Source organism: Scyliorhinus torazame, chromosome 13 (assembly GCF_047496885.1).
Source record: "Scyliorhinus torazame isolate Kashiwa2021f chromosome 13, sScyTor2.1, whole genome shotgun sequence".
In the NCBI taxonomy this organism is placed as follows: domain Eukaryota; kingdom Metazoa; phylum Chordata; class Chondrichthyes; order Carcharhiniformes; family Scyliorhinidae; genus Scyliorhinus; species Scyliorhinus torazame.
This window is the reverse complement of record NC_092719.1, coordinates 7,444,425-7,460,078: the sequence shown is the minus strand read 5'-3', so window position 1 is coordinate 7,460,078 and position 15,654 is coordinate 7,444,425. Positions and strand designations below refer to the sequence as shown.

Below are 15,654 nucleotides of genomic sequence, written 5' to 3'. Positions count from 1 at the left end.
AAGCTGAAATTGGCGAATCTGGTGGAGAGGGTGAAAGAGGGTTCTTTTAGGAGGTGGAATGTTTTGCCTCTGTCATTTGCTGGAAGGGTTAAAATGACGGTTCTGTTGAAGTTTCTGTTTGTCTTCCAATATCTCCCAATTTGTGAGCCCAAATCTTTTTCCAGTAGGGTCAATAGGATGATCTCAAAGCTAATATGGTCGGGTAAGGTACCCCGGATCTGAAGGGCATTCTTGGAGAGGGACAGATGGACTGGTGGGTTGGCATTGATCGAACCTGCTGAATTATTACTGGGTGGCGAATGTGGAGAAGGTCAGGAAGTGGGCAGTAGGGGAGAGGTTGGTGTGGGGACGGATGGAGAAAGTAGAGTAGAGGAACAAGTTTAAGGGCACTGTGATTGGCACCTCTTGCGTTCTTGCCGGACAGATACTCCACAAGCCCGGTGGTGGTATCAGCACTAAGGGTATGGAATCAATGCTGGCAGCATTTCAGATTGGAGGGGATGTCACTATGGATGCTGATTTGTGGCAATCACTGGTTTGTGTCGGCAGTCCGAGATTCCATGTTTTGGACGTGGGACGGGGCGGGACGAGTGCTTTTGGGGAGGAGAGTTTGTAGAGTTGGGAGGGCTAGAGGAGCTCAGACTACTGAGGAGGAATGGGTTTCCATATCTGCAGGTCAGGCACTTTGTTTGGAAGGAGTTAGTTACATTTCCGAAGCTACCACCCCTGGCGTTGCAGGATAACATTTTGTACGAGGGGGGAGGGGGGTCTTCGGCGAAGGAAATAAAACGGAAATGGGAAGAGGAGCTGGTGGAGGGTTTAGAAGCAGGGCTATGGAGTGAGGCTCTATGGAGGGTGACCATGTCCTCCTCATGGGGGTCCCATCCAATTTAAGGTTGCGCAGAGGGCGCATGTGAAGAATGAGTCAGTTCTTTTCAGGAGTAGAAGATAGATGCAGGCGGTGCATAAGGGGACCGGCGAATCTCGTCCACATGTTTTGGAGGAAGTTGACAGAGTTTTAGGAGGCCTTTGTGGAAACTATGTCGAAGGTTCTGGGGGTGAAGGTGGCTCCGAGCCAGTGGGTGGCAATATTAGGAGTTTCGGAAGATCCGGGAGTGAAAGTGGGGAGAGAGGCCCTCGTGTTGGCTGGCCTTTGCCTCCCTGATACAGATATTGTTAGGGTGGCGGGACTCAGAGCTGCCTAAAGAGATGGTGTGGCTAAGTGAATTGGTGAAGTTTCTTCTCCTGGAAAAGATAAAGTTTGCGATTAGAGGTGCAGATGAGGGGTTCTTCTCGAGGTGGAGGTTGTTCATAGACTTCTTTAAAGAGTAGCGAAACATCAGCAGGCGGGAAGGCTCTCTGTGATGGGGTTCTTTAGTTATTCTAGGTGGAAAACGGGGCAGCGGTCGGACAGAGGGGTTCGGGGGGTGATTTGTGAAGGTTGATTTCTGATGTTCTGCCTCATTGTTTTCTGCATAAAATTGCAATTGCCTCAAAAAAGATCAATAGAATTGCCACCTTCATTCGTAAGTTCACATAACACAGCAAAAATCCATCAGTAACATCAACACTTCTGAAAACAAAAAACGGAATCACCTGTTCTGTCTCTCCAGATTCTGTAGTTCTCGATGGTCTTTTTTAAGATGTTTGGTCAGTGAAGTAAAGTACTCCCTCAGCAGGTTCATGAAGGGCTGCTGTTTCTCCGTGCTGATTATCTCACTGGGAGGGAAGCTGAGGTTGTATTTCTCAGAGGCAAACTTCATCTTTCTGGTCACCAGACTGGCAACATCATCACCGCAATGCCGGCAAAAACTGATAATCACAGAGACGTGAGTGTGAGTGTCACGATCAGCATAAATGATGTTCTTGAGTTGCTCATAGATGAGTGACAGGCCTTCTTTGTCGGTGAAGATCCCACAAATTGTTAGTTCTGCAATGAAGCGCATATCAGTCCTTAGCTTGCTAATGTTTGGAGTTTTCTCCTCCTTCCTGGCTTCAAAGTGCTTTCTCCAGCCTTGTAGAAGCAATGGCGAAAAGTCAACATACCGCAGGTGAAACAGGTAGCAAAGGTGAACAGCACAATTCACATCAGATAATTTCAGTTTAGCTTCTACAATGGATGCAACAGCTTCTGCAATGTATTTGCTCAAGTTAAGCATATTGAAATCACTGGAGAGGGAGTCTCTTTGCTGCTCAGTAATAGTTCTGAGCTTCTTGACAAACGCAGTATTTTTCTTCAGGCTCGAGTCCAGCCTGGTGAAGAAACTCTCCTCTGGACGGTTCTCATGCGCAATCTGATTCTTACTGCGGAGTTCTAATCTTGTTTGATGACGTTCCCAAGCCTCTTGATGTAACTGATATGCTTCCTCCATCTCCCTACAAAATGAAAAGAAAAGTAAGTCTCTGAAACTGATTTCCAGCATAAAAAATGTGTATATTTCTAATTTTGTTAAACATAAAATCTAGGAGGGAATTCATGAGATCATTCTAAAGACCGTGATGGATGAGGAAGGCTCTTCAGCGTATTTGATTCACCAATTCAGAGACATCCAAACACGCCATTGTCCTATTTTAGGAATCAATGGTTTCCAACCATTTTGATTGACATGATCAGTTGTTTCCACAAGGCTGTCAATGTCTCAGCAATTGCATATATTTTAGTTTAATAACATTTCTTCCATATACAAAAGCAACAAAATACAGAACATTAAACAATAACAGGTAAAATACAGTGAAATCACCGGCATTTCACCATTACAAAGAAACAGACCAAAACCTGGCCCATGAACAGTGTGTATAGCACTAGAACCGTAAATCCACAAGGAGACGGCACAGTGCCATACATGCAGACTCCAATACATTACAATATAACTATACAAACAGATACCAAAACATTACACTTACGTGAGCTAACCAAGTTCAGAATAATAAAATACATAGTGACTATGGCCCCCCCGCACGCTGCATGCACCGCCCCCGCACTCTGCATGGCCCGCCCCCCTGCACTCTGCATGCACCGCCCCCCCGCACTCTGCATGCACCGCCCCCCCCCCCGCATTCTGCATGCACCGCCCCCCCGCACTCTGCATGGCCCGCCCCCCCCCCCCCCGCACTCTGCATGCACCGCCCCCCCGCACTCTGCATGCACCGCCCCCCCCGCACTCTGCATGCACCGCCCCCCCGCACTCTGCATGCACCGCCCCCCCGCACTCTGCATGCACCGCCCCCCCGCACTCTGCATGCACCGCCCCCCCCGCACTCTGCATGCACCGCCCCCCCCGCACTCTGCATGCACCGCCCCCCCCGCACTCTGCATGCACCGCCCCCCCGCACTCTGCATGCACCGCCCCCCGCACTCTGCATGCACCGCCCCCCCGCACTCTGCATGCACCGCCCCCCCGCACTCTGCATGCACCGCCCCCCCGCACTCTGCATGCACCGCCCCCCCGCACTCTGCATGCACCGCTCCCCCGCACTCTGCATGCACCGCCCCCCGCACTCTGCATGCACCGCCCCCCCGCACTCTGCATGCACCGCCCCCCCCGCACTCTGCATGCACCTCTGCACGGTGTTATTCCTCGTGCTTCGTATGCCCTTGCACACAGTATCTTCTCGCACACAGTACGATGGTGTCCCGCGTGCTCGGTGTGCCTTCGCAAATGTTGGTCCACCGCGCTCTAGATGCCCTCGTGCTCGGGACGCCCTCATACTTGGGATGCCCTCCACTTGGATGTTAAATGCAGTCCTTACCTCGGTGGGCCCTCACGCGTGGATATACATATGCCCTATACAACTACCACACTGAAAATAGAGGCAAGTAACAATATAACAACATAAACCAACAGTAATAATCCACGTGACTCCCTAATGGGGAGCAGCACTTAGCCACCAACACAGGAGGTCACCAATAGGTCACGAAACACCCTGATATGACCTTCCAGTTGCACAGTCAATTGAGCCGCCGACCTTCCACTTCCACTGTACAGGCATCTGGTCTTCTGACATCATCCAGTTCAAAACCTGTACGAGCAAGCCCTCCTCCACCTTCGGATTCCTTTCTGGATCTGGATCTTGTATGTTTCAACCAGACTACCTCTCATTCTTCTAAATCCCAATGGGTCCAAGCCCAACCTGCTCAACCTTTCCCCATAAAATAAGTCCTTCACCCCAGGAATGAGTCAAGTGAATCGTCTCAGAACTGCTTCTAATTTTTAAATCTAATTATAATTCAATCTTCTATCACAACTCTTTGCCAAAATTACACAATCTTGCAACAATAGGAATTTAAACAAGCACTACGCACAAAACTGCATTTTTGAAAATGTGACAGTCGTCTGTACCATAGACAGACCTCCTCCGCAACCGGAGGACTCCTGAAAATCATGAAGAAAACTACAGAAGAGGTACACCGGTCAGTATAGCTAGTTCATGCTTCCACAGAAATCTACTTCTCTATAACAGCATCTGAAGGCCTCTTGAATAATGTCCCTTCCATACCCAGAAGACTATTCTTCAAAATTATTCATTTTGCACGAGGAGCTCCCGATATCAGTGTTGAACCTGCCTTTTAACAGTCTGTACACTTGACCCTCTTGTTTTAGTCTTAGAATTTAATTTATAATGTGCACTAGATTATTTTTTTTAAAATTCTACTGACAGAACAATCTTGCTTTGCATTTTACAAGAGGGGAAAATACTGAGATGTGGCACTCAGTGAATTGTTCTTGCAGAGACCCAGCACGGTAGGATGAATGGGCACCTCCCGTGCCTTACCCATTATATGATTCTATACAGTGGGATATGCTGAAGTTGTGGAAGGCAAGAAGTGTAATCAGTTGTAATGTACGAGACGGGGACCAGTTTAGCTCAGTTGGCTGGACAGCTGGCTTAGGATATGGAGCCAGGCCAGCAGCGCCGGTTCAATTTCCATACTGGCTGAGATTATTCATGAAGGCCCTGCCTTCTCAACTTTGACCCTTGCCTGAGGTGTGGTGATCCTCAGGTTAAATCATCGCCAGTCAGCTCTCCCCCTCAAAGGGGAAAGCAACCCATGTTCACCTGGGACTATGGCAACTTTATCTTTTCGACACAACAGCAAGATTGCATACAGGAAAGTCCTACAAACAGCAACGCGATAATAATCTTTATAGTCACAAGTAGGCTTACATTAACACTGCAATGAAGTTACTGTGAAAAGATAATGACCATAATGTATTTTATGCCCCATCACCATTCCCTATGGCCCTAACACTTGCATCATTTAATCACTCCTATCTTCCACCCAATCACAAACCTTCCCTTTTGTCCTGTTTCCAACCCATCCCATTCTAAAAATCAACTCCATTTCAAATTCTTCCCAGTTCTGATGAAGAATTATTGACCTGAAATGTCCACTCTTTCTCTCTCCACAGATGCTGCCAGACCCGCTGTGTATTTCCAGGTCAGTTGTTGGTTGAGGGATAAATGTTGGCATGGATATTGGGGGAGTACTCCTCTGATCTTTTTTATAAAAAAATTTTTATTGAAAATTTTTGGTCAACCATCACAGTACATTGTGTATCCTTTACACAATAATATAACAGTATAAATAACAATGACCTGTTTTATAAACAAAGAATAAATAATATATAACAAAAACGAAAACTAAATGGCAACTGCCTTGTCTCAGATAAACACTCTCCAAAAATATGATTTAACAGTCCAATATACAATTATTTATAGCAACGACCTATACATATTATACATATATATAAACAACCCTGAGAGTCCTTCTGGTTCCTCTCCCCCGCCCCCCCCCCCCCCCCCCCCGGGCTGCTGCTGCTGCCTTCTTCTTTTCCATTCCCTCTATCTTTCTGTGAGGTATTCGACGAACGGTTGCCACCGCCTGGTGAACCCTTGAGCCAATCCCCTTAGGACGAACTTAATCCGTTCCAGCTTTATAATCCCTGCCATGTCATTTATCCAGGTCTCCACCCCCGGGGGCTTGGCTTCCTTCCACATCAACAGTATCCTGCGCCGGGCTACTAGGGACGCAAAGGCCAAAACATCGGCCTCTCTCGCCTCCTGCACTCCCGGCTCTTGTGCAACCCCAAATATAGCCAACCCCCAGCTTGGTTCGACCTGGACCCCCACTACTTTCGAAAGCACCTTTGTCACCCCCACCCAGAACCCCTGTAGTGCCGGACATGACCAGAACATGTGGGTGTGATTCGCTGGGCTTCTCGAGCATCTCGCACACCTATCCTCTACCCCAAAAAATTTACTGAGCCGTGCTCCAGTCATATGCGCCCTGTGTAACACCTTAAATTGAATCAGGCTTAGCCTGGCACACGAGGACGATGAGTTTACCCTACTCAGGGCATCCGCCCACAGCCCCTCCTCAATCTCCTCCCCCAGCTCTTCTTCCCATTTCCCTTTCAGCTCATCTACCATAATCTCCCCCTCGTCACTCATTTCCCTATATATATCTGACACCTTACCGTCCCCCACCCATGTCTTTGAGATCACTCTGTCCTGCACCTCATGCGTCGGGAGCTGCGGGAATTCCCTCACCTGTTGCCTCGCAAAAGCCCTCAGTTGCATATACCGGAATGCATTCCCTTGGGGCAACCCATATTTCTCGGTCAGCGCTCCCAGACTTGCGAACTTCCCATCCACAAACAGATCTTTCAGTTGCGTTACTCCTGCTCTTTGCCATATTCCAAATCCCCCATCCATTCTCCCCGGGGCAAACCTATGGTTATTTCTTATCGGGGACCCCACCAAGGCTCCCGTCTTTCCCCGATGCAGTCTCCACTGTCCCCAAATTTTCAAAGTCGCCACCACCACCGGGCTTGTGGTGTATTTCTTCGGTGAGAACGGCAATGGGGCCGTCACCATAGCTTGTAGGCTAGTCCCCCTACAGGACGCCCTCTCCAACCTCTTCCACGCCGCTCCCTCCTCTTCTCCCATCCACTTACTCACCATTGAGATATTGGCGGCCCAGTAGTACTCACTTAGGCTCGGTAGTGCCAGCCCCCCCCCTATCCCTACTACGCTGTAAGAATCCCTTCCTCACTCTCGGGGTCTTCCCGGCCCACACAAAACTCATGATACTCTTTTCGTTCCTTTTGAAAAAAGCCTTCGTGATCACCACCGGGAGGCACTGAAACACAAAGAGGAATCTCGGGAGGACTACCATTTTAACCGCCTGCACCCTCCCTGCCAGTGACAGGGATACCATGTCCCATCTCTTGAAGTCCTCCTCCATTTGTTCCACCAATCGCGTTAAATTTAACCTATGCAATGTACCCCAATTCTTGGCTATCTGGATCCCCAAGTAACGAAAGTCCCTTGTTACCTTCCTCAGCGGAAAGTCCTCTATTTCTCTGCTCTGCTCCCCTGGATGCACCACAAACAACTCACTTTTCCCCATGTTCAGTTTATATCCTGAGAATTCTCCAAACTCCCGAAGTGTCCGCATTATCTCTGGCATCCCCTCCGCCGGGTCCGCTACATATAACAACAAATCATCCGCATACAGAGATACCCGGTGTTCTTCTCCTCCTCTAAGTACTCCCCTCCACTTCTTGGAACCCCTCAATGCTATTGCCAGGGGCTCAATCGCCAGTGCAAACAGTAATGGGGACAGAGGGCATCCCTGCCTTGTCCCTCTATGGAGCCGAAAGTATGCAGATCCCCGTCCATTCATGACCACACTCGCCACTGGGGCCCTATACAACAGCTGCACCCATCCAACATACTCATCTCCAAAACCAAATCTCCTCAGCACCTCCCACAGATAATCCCACTCCACTCTATCAAATGCTTTCTCGGCATCCATCGCCACCACTATCTCCGATTCCCCCTCTGGTGGGGGCATCATCATTACCCCTAGCAGCCTCCGTATATTCGTATTCAGCTGTCTCCCCTTCACAAACCCAGTTTGGTCCTCATGGACCACCCTCGGGACACAATCCTCATTGCCATTACCCTGGCCAGAATCTTAGCGTCTACATTTAGGAGGGAAATAGGTCTATAGGACCCGCATTGCAGCGGGTCCTTTTCCTTCTTTAGGAGAAGCGATATCGTTGCCTCAGACATAGTCGGGGGCAGCTGTCCCCTTTCCTTTGCCTCATTAAAGGTCCTCATCAGTAGCGGGGCGAGCAAGTCCACATATTTCCTGTAAAATTCAACTGGGAATCCATCCGGTCCCGGAGCCTTCCCCGCCTGCATGCTCCTAATTCCTTTCACTACTTCCTCTATTTCAATCTGTGCTCCCAGTCCCACCCTTTCCTGCTCCTCCACCTTGGGAAATTCCAGCCGGTCCAGAAAGCCCATCATTCTCTCCCTCCCATCCGGGGGGTCCTCTGATCTTTTATGCCCACCTGGTTTAATATCTCATCTGCAAAATGGCCCCTTTGATTCTGTAACACTCACTAGCACAGCACTGAAGAGTCAGCCTTGATTGTGCACAATATTGCAACATTCTATGGACAATCACCAGTGTCTCATATCTTGAACCCGTAAGCTCCTGGCTCAGATATGTGTTATCAATGAAGCATGCTTGGCATTTCAACACGATGCTCTCAAAAGCTCACAGCTGGCTGTGAAGTACTTTGGGACATCTTGAACTTGTAAAAGGCCTGGATAAATGCAAGTTCCTTTTTTTCCCCACCAAGTTCTTTCTATGACATGATGCAGATCAATTCTACCATTGTCCATGGTTTAAATCCAATCTTCCAAAGGTAGAAAGTAGGTTTGAATGAGAACATTGCATACCCTGGCTGTACCATTGCTTCAGCACCATTGCTGTGCCCCCAAAAAGGTTGTAATGACGTTCTATATGTGTTCCAGTATGTATGGTTGGTTTAGTCCAAGTTTCAGTTCAGCCCCAAGAGCCCCCAGGATCCATAATCAGAAAACTTGGTGAATACAGCGAAGATGGATAAAGCACTAAAAAAAGTAATTATGTAATAAATAAAAAGTAGATCCAAAGTAGAAGTTAGCACTATATTTATCTGAAATGGGTGATCTGGGTGTCCTTGTACACTAGTCAATAAAGGCGGAGAGGCAGGTGCAGCAAGCAATTAGGAAGGCAAATGGTATGTTGGCCTCCATTGCAAGATAATTTGAGTTCAGAAATCGGGATGTCTTATTGCAGTTATACAGGGCCTCGGTGAGACCACACCTGAAGTGTTATGTGCAGCTTTGGTCTCCCTATCTGAGAAAGGATATACTTGCGAGAGAGAGTGCAGCGGATGTTCACTAGGTCGGTACCGGGATTGGTGGGACAGTCCTATGGGGAAAGATTGGTTTGACTGGACCTGTATTCACTGGAATCTGGAAGGATGAGAGGAGATTGGATTTAAAAATTCTCACAGGGCCGGACAGACTAGATGCAGGCAGGATGTTTTCCCTGGTTGGGGAATCTAGAACCAGAGGGCACAGTCTCAGGATATGGGGTAGACCATTTAAGACTGAGATGAGGAAAAATACCTTCACTTAGTGATCCTGTGGAATTCTCTGCTACAGAAGCTGTGCAGGCCAACTCATTGAATGTATTCAAGAGATACAGTTTTTGATTTTAATGGCATCAAGGGATATGGGGAGAAAGTAGGAATATGTCTTTGAAATGGAGGATCAGCCATGCTCATACCTAATGGGAGAGCATTGTTCTGAATTTGCGTTAATTCTTTAAAACCTTTGAAAATAAATCTTACCTCTGTCTTGCTGCTGCTTCTTCTCTCTGCCTTTTTTCCTCCTCCTCCTGTTTCTTCCTTTCCTCCTCCTCTAGTTTCTTTTTTTCTTCTTCTTCCTTCTTCCTTTGTTCTTCCTCTGCCTTTAACTTTTCTTCTTCCTTCTTTTTACGCTTTTCTTCCTCCTTTTTGCGTTTTTCATCCTCTTGCCTCTTTTTTTTCTCCTCGGCTGCCTTCACGGTCTCCCGTCTGCTGCCAGCTTTAAGATCGTCCCTTCCCTTTTCCCGACTGGAGGTGGGCCTCCTCTCGGTAGCTTCCTTGTCTTTACTGCTTCTGTTCTCATTGCTGAAAAGTGTACCATCCTTATCTTCCATGCTTACAGACTTCTTAGGCTCTCGTGATGCTCTGTCAAAAACAAACAATAGGAAACAAGGAATTAACACAGAAGATGCTGGAAATAGTCAGCAGATCTGGCAGTATCTGTGGGGGGGGGGGGGGGGGGAATAAAGCAAATATTTCAGTTGAGGTTTTTTCATCAGAACTGGCAAAAGATGGAAATGTAACAAGTTATAAGCCATAGTCAAGACAGGATATTATTGGGAGGGGGCATGGGCAGTGATCACAATCGAAAAATGCTGAACTTAATACGGAGTCCGGCAAGTTTTCAAGTGCTCAATCAAAACAGTTCTTCCTCAAACTTAATTGGAACAATATGACAGCCAAGGAAAAGGTGGTCAGAGTGGCACAAAGAATTAAATGGCATGTACTAGCAGTTCAGGATTATACTTGTAGACTGGATGAAGGTATCCAGTAAAACAATCACCCAGTCTGCATTTGTTCTCCCTCCATTGAAGGGGACTGCGCCATGAACTACAAATACAGTATACTAAATCCATATAAGTGCAAATAAATTGCTGCTTCACCTGGAAGGAATGAAAGGAGGGGGGTTAATTTACTTGTTTAGTATGTTACTTATAGCTTTGCTCATTGGTAGTATAGGCTGGTAGGCAAATTGGTAATTTGTACTAAAACGGATTCAAAATTGTCACCATTACTGTGAAACAATAAACGGAATGTATCTTGCCAACATAGCTAAGTGAGCTCTACACATACACAAACTCTGTGCACATGCAGAGCAATCCCCTCAACCTCAAAGTGGGTCTGCAAATTTGTCAACTTCCCAGCATCAATTCACACATGCGCACATTGACGTCAGCATGGCAGCAATGTCATCACATGCCTCCATGGGATGCACGTGCACCTACCAGTGTCATCACGCATAGACATCATCACATAATGTGATGCCATCACACATGCTCACACCCACAGATTTGTCAGCTTGCAAAAACAAAACCCTGTGAATCAGTACAAAAGATTGGGGGTAGGAACCATCTGAAGAATACGCTGTGTGTATAACTCATTCCCACCTTCCTATCTTCCGCAAAACAAGACCGAGTTCAGTCTTCGTCTTTCTTACAGATCTATCATAGGTTTTCAATTACACCTTAATTTTGAGGAAATTTATGTGTACTCAATTTGTTAAAATCAAATTTTATTTAAAACCCTACTTATAAAACAATATGTATCGATTTTTTCAATGAATTTAGAGTACCCAATTCGTTTTTTTTCCCCCAATTAAAGGGGAATGTAGCATGAACAATCCACATGGCCTGCACATCTTTGGGTTGTGGGGGCGAAACACACGCAGGCACGGACAGAATGTGCAAACTCCACGGTGACCCAGGGCCGAGATTGAACCCGGGTCCTCGGTGCCGTGAGAAGTGCTAACCACTGTGCCACAGTGCCACCCTTCAATATGTATCGATAATTAAGGTTTTTTTTTCCAGAGTGACCCAACGATTCAGCTTTCACATACCGAGAATTCAAAAGGTGCTGATGCACCGGCAGAAGTTAAAGAGAATGAGCAGTGGATTACGGTGATTTTCAAACATCTTCTAAATGGGGTCGGTCCCTTTGCAAATGGGCACATAAGACCATAAGACCTAGGAGCAGAATTAGGCCACTTGGCCCATCGAGTCTGCTCCGCCATTCAATCATGGCTGATATTTTCTCATCCCCATTCTCCTGCCTTCTTCCCATAACCCCTGATCCCCTTATTAATCAAGAACCTATCTATCTCTGTCTTAAAGACATTCAGTGAATTGGCCTCCACAGCCTTCTGCAGCAAAGAGTTCCACAGATTCACCATCCTCTGGCTGAAGAAATTCCTCCTCATCTCAGTTTTAAAGGATCGTCCCTTTAGTCCGAGATGGTGTCCTCTGGTTCTAGATTTTCCTACAAGTGGAAACATCCTCTCCATGTCCACTCTAGCCAGGCCTCGCAGTATCTTGTAAGTTTCAATAAGATCCCCTCTCATCCTTCTAAACTCCAACGAGTACAGACCCAGAGTCCTCAAACGACAAGTTCTTCACTCCAGGGATCATTCTTGTGAACCTCCTCTGGACCCTTTCCAAGGCCAGCTCATTCTTCCTTAGATAGGGGGCCCAAAACTGCTCACAATACTCCAAATGGGGTCTGACCAGAGCCTTATACAGCCTCAAAAGTACATCCCTGGTCTTGTATTCTAGCCCTCTTGACATGAATGCTAACATTGCATTCGCCTTCTTAACTGCCGACTGAACTGCCGACTGAACCTGCACATTAACCTTAAGAGAATCGTGAACAAGGACACCCAAGTCCCTTCGAAATGAAATGAATGAAAATCGCTTGTCACAAGTAAACTTCAAATGAAGTTACTGTGAAAAGCCCCTAGTCGCCACATTCCGGCGCCTGTTTTGGAGAGGCTGGTAGGGGAATTGAACCATGCTGCTGGCCTGCCTTGGTCTGCTTTCAAAGCCAGCGATTTAGCCCTGTGCTAAACCAGTACCATGCTTCTTTGCGCTTCTGCTTTCCGAACCATTTCCCCATTTAGAAAATAGTCTATGCCTAAATTCCTCCTTCTAAAGTGCATAACCTCACACTTTTCCACATTGTATTTCATTTGCCACTTCATTGCCCACTCTCCTAGCTTGTCCAAGTCCTTCTGCAGCCCCCTTGCTTCCTCAATACTACCTGTCCCTCTACAGATCTTTGTATCATCTGCAAACTTAGCAACAGTGCCTTCAGTACCTTCTTCCAGATCATTAATGTATATTGTAAAAAGTTGTGGTCCCAGCACAGACCCCCGAGGCACACCACTAGTCACCGGCTTCATCCTGAAAAACACCCCTTTATCCCCACTCTCTGCCTTCTGCCAGTCAGTCAATCCTCTATCCATGCCAGAATCTTACCCTGAACACCACGAACTCTTAACTTATTTATACTCCCAGGGCAACCCTTAGTCTAATTTACAAAAGACTGTGTCAAAGGCACAATTTTCTCATGTCTGACATATGTGAAATATATGCATATGTTTGCCTCGAAACGAAGCTATGGAGTAATATACACACAGAATGTATGGTTACAAAAGCAAAATACTGCAGCTGCTGGAAATCTGAAATAGAAACAGAAAATGCTGAAAATACACAGTATGTCAGGCAGCATCTGTGGAGAAAACACAGTATCATCGTTTCATATCAATGACCTTGCATCACAAGCGGACCCGAAGTGTGTCCAGGGGTGTTGTGCGATAATCCGATGGCCCGAACAGCTCAAGGGCCAATATTTGAAAACTTGTGGATTACAAAAGCACCATCAGGGTGGGCAGAATAGGAATTGAAGTTGACAAGCTTTGAAATGGATCGCATGAGAACTGAAACTAAATTATACCCATTAAACGTCAAAATGCTTTGCTGCCCTAAATGAGATGTCCCACTAGATGTCCAAAGGGACCACCAGCTCCCAGTTCCCATCCAACTCCAAAATTACAGACACCAGCATGGGGCGGTACGTCATCAGTCAAGATGCAGGATGAACACTGCACTTTCCAAACTGTATCTGAGCATACTTAGAGTTCTAGCCACAGCAGCATAAATACCAACCTGCAAGTGATTCTGGATTGATCTGATCCCATCATAGCTTCACATCAAACATTGCAGATGGATTCAAATTCAAGAAATAGAGCGAAGCAGGCGGAGGCTGGGATCTGAAACACCCATCAATTCCGGAGGGCCCAAAACTTTCAGTTCACTTTTCTCTCTCAACTTTCTCCTTCACATTAATCGTCCCGTTTGCTTTAGCTCTATTTGCAATTTCACAAACTCACACATTTTCTATATCGTACACTTTACCAAGCCCAGGTTTTCACTAACCAATAGCAACAAACCTCAAGTGCTTGAAACAAATAACACACAACTTAATTTACACAGGTAAATCTATTTGAATCGCCATGGCATTAATATACCCGAAGCGTTAATTTACAGGAATTTTGAGCAAAGATTTTTATTTTGTAGAATGTGTTATTTAATATGAATGATTAATTTTTGAAATCACTCAAAACATTTTCGGATTGATTATGCATATCAAGGCAAGTTTCAAAAACTTGGAATGGTTGGGGGAATCATGATTCATGATAATAATCTTTATTATTAGGCAGCACGGTAGCACAGTGGTTAGCACTGTTGCTTCACAGCTCCAGGGTCCCAGGTTCGATTCCTGGCTTGGGCCACCTTCGCCCATGTCTGTGTGGATTTCCTCTGGCAGCTCTGGTTTCCTCCCACAAGTCCCTGAAAGACGAGCTGTTAGGTAATTTGGACATTCTGAATTCTCCCTCTGTGTACCTGAACAGGCGCCGGAATGTGGCGACTAGGGGCTTTTCACAGTAACTTCATTGCAGTGTTAATGTAAGCCTTCTTGTGACAATAAAGATTATTATTATTGTCACAAGTAGGCTGACATTAACACTGTAATGAAGTTACTGTGAAAAGCCCCTAGTCGCTACACTCAACAACTGTTCGGGTACACAGAGGGAGAATTCAGAATGTCCAATTCACCTAATAGCACGGCTTTCGGGACTTGTGGGAGGAAACCGGAGCACCCGGACGAAACCCACGCAGACATGGGGAGAACTTGCAGACTCCGCACGGAGCGACCCAAGCAGGACTCGAACCCGATAGGCTGGCGCTGTGGAGCAACAGTGCTACCGTGTTGCAAGCATTCAATACAAATATCTATGGATTCAACTGAACAAATTCTCAGTTTCCAAAGGGACCACCAGCTCCCAGTTCCCATCCAACTCCAAAATTACAGACACCAGCATGGGGCGGTACGTCATCAGCCAAGATGCAGGATGAACACTGCACTTTCCAAACTGTATCTGAGCACACTTAGAGTTCTAGCCGCAGCAGCATAAATACCAACCTGCAAGTGATTCTGGATTGATCTGATCCCATCATAATGATGTTCAGTACTTCACTGCCAATTCTCTAAATGCAAGTATAGGTAAGGAAAAGTCGCCATAGTCCCAGATGACCATAGGCTGCTTTCACCTTTGAGGGAGAGAGCTGACTGGTCGTGGTTTACCCGGAGGATCACCAGACCTGAGGCGAGGGGAAAAGGTTGAGAAGGCAGGGCCTTCGTGAATAACCTAAATGCAAGTACAGTACTAAGTATAACTGGATTCCAAAATGATATCCAATTGCATTTCTTTCAGCTGTTTACAGCATCTTCAAGAAATAGGATTTTTTTTTTAAATTGAAGAAACTTTGATTATGATTGAGACTTTTAAAATGATAAAGGAAATAAGACTCAACCCAAGTAAATTGGTGATTTGTAACAGATAGGAATAGGAGTATAAAATACAAGTGTCATGAGTAAGGTTAGAATGCGAGAAGTAATGTTATTGGTAAGAGTTTGGAACAGATTACAGAAACATGTGAACCTTCAAAAAGGAACAATGCAAGTTGTTGAGAGTGGAGAACATGTTAAATTGCTAAAGTAGGTGCAGAGTAGATAGGATCAGGAGTACTTATGTTGCAGCAGTCTTCTGAAGTTTACTTGGTTGCCTTCGGCACTCAGAGATGAAACCATCTGTTTTTCC

At 46.3% G+C, this 15,654-nt stretch overlaps 1 protein-coding gene across 6 annotated transcripts in view; it reads right to left on the bottom strand.

The window, feature by feature from the left end:
* The window catches only part of upf2 (UPF2 regulator of nonsense mediated mRNA decay), a 148,647-nt gene that overhangs the window by 124,175 nt on the left and 8,818 nt on the right, over nucleotides 1-15,654 (bottom strand). For all 6 annotated transcript variants that reach the window (XM_072471012.1, XM_072471009.1, XM_072471011.1 and 3 more), the window contains 2 exons: nucleotides 9,702-10,082; nucleotides 1,597-2,376 (listed from right to left, as the gene is read on the bottom strand). In XM_072471012.1, the coding sequence (XP_072327113.1) occupies nucleotides 1,597-2,376; nucleotides 9,702-10,082 (1,161 nt within the window). The remainder of the gene's footprint in view (nucleotides 1-1,596; nucleotides 2,377-9,701; nucleotides 10,083-15,654) is intronic.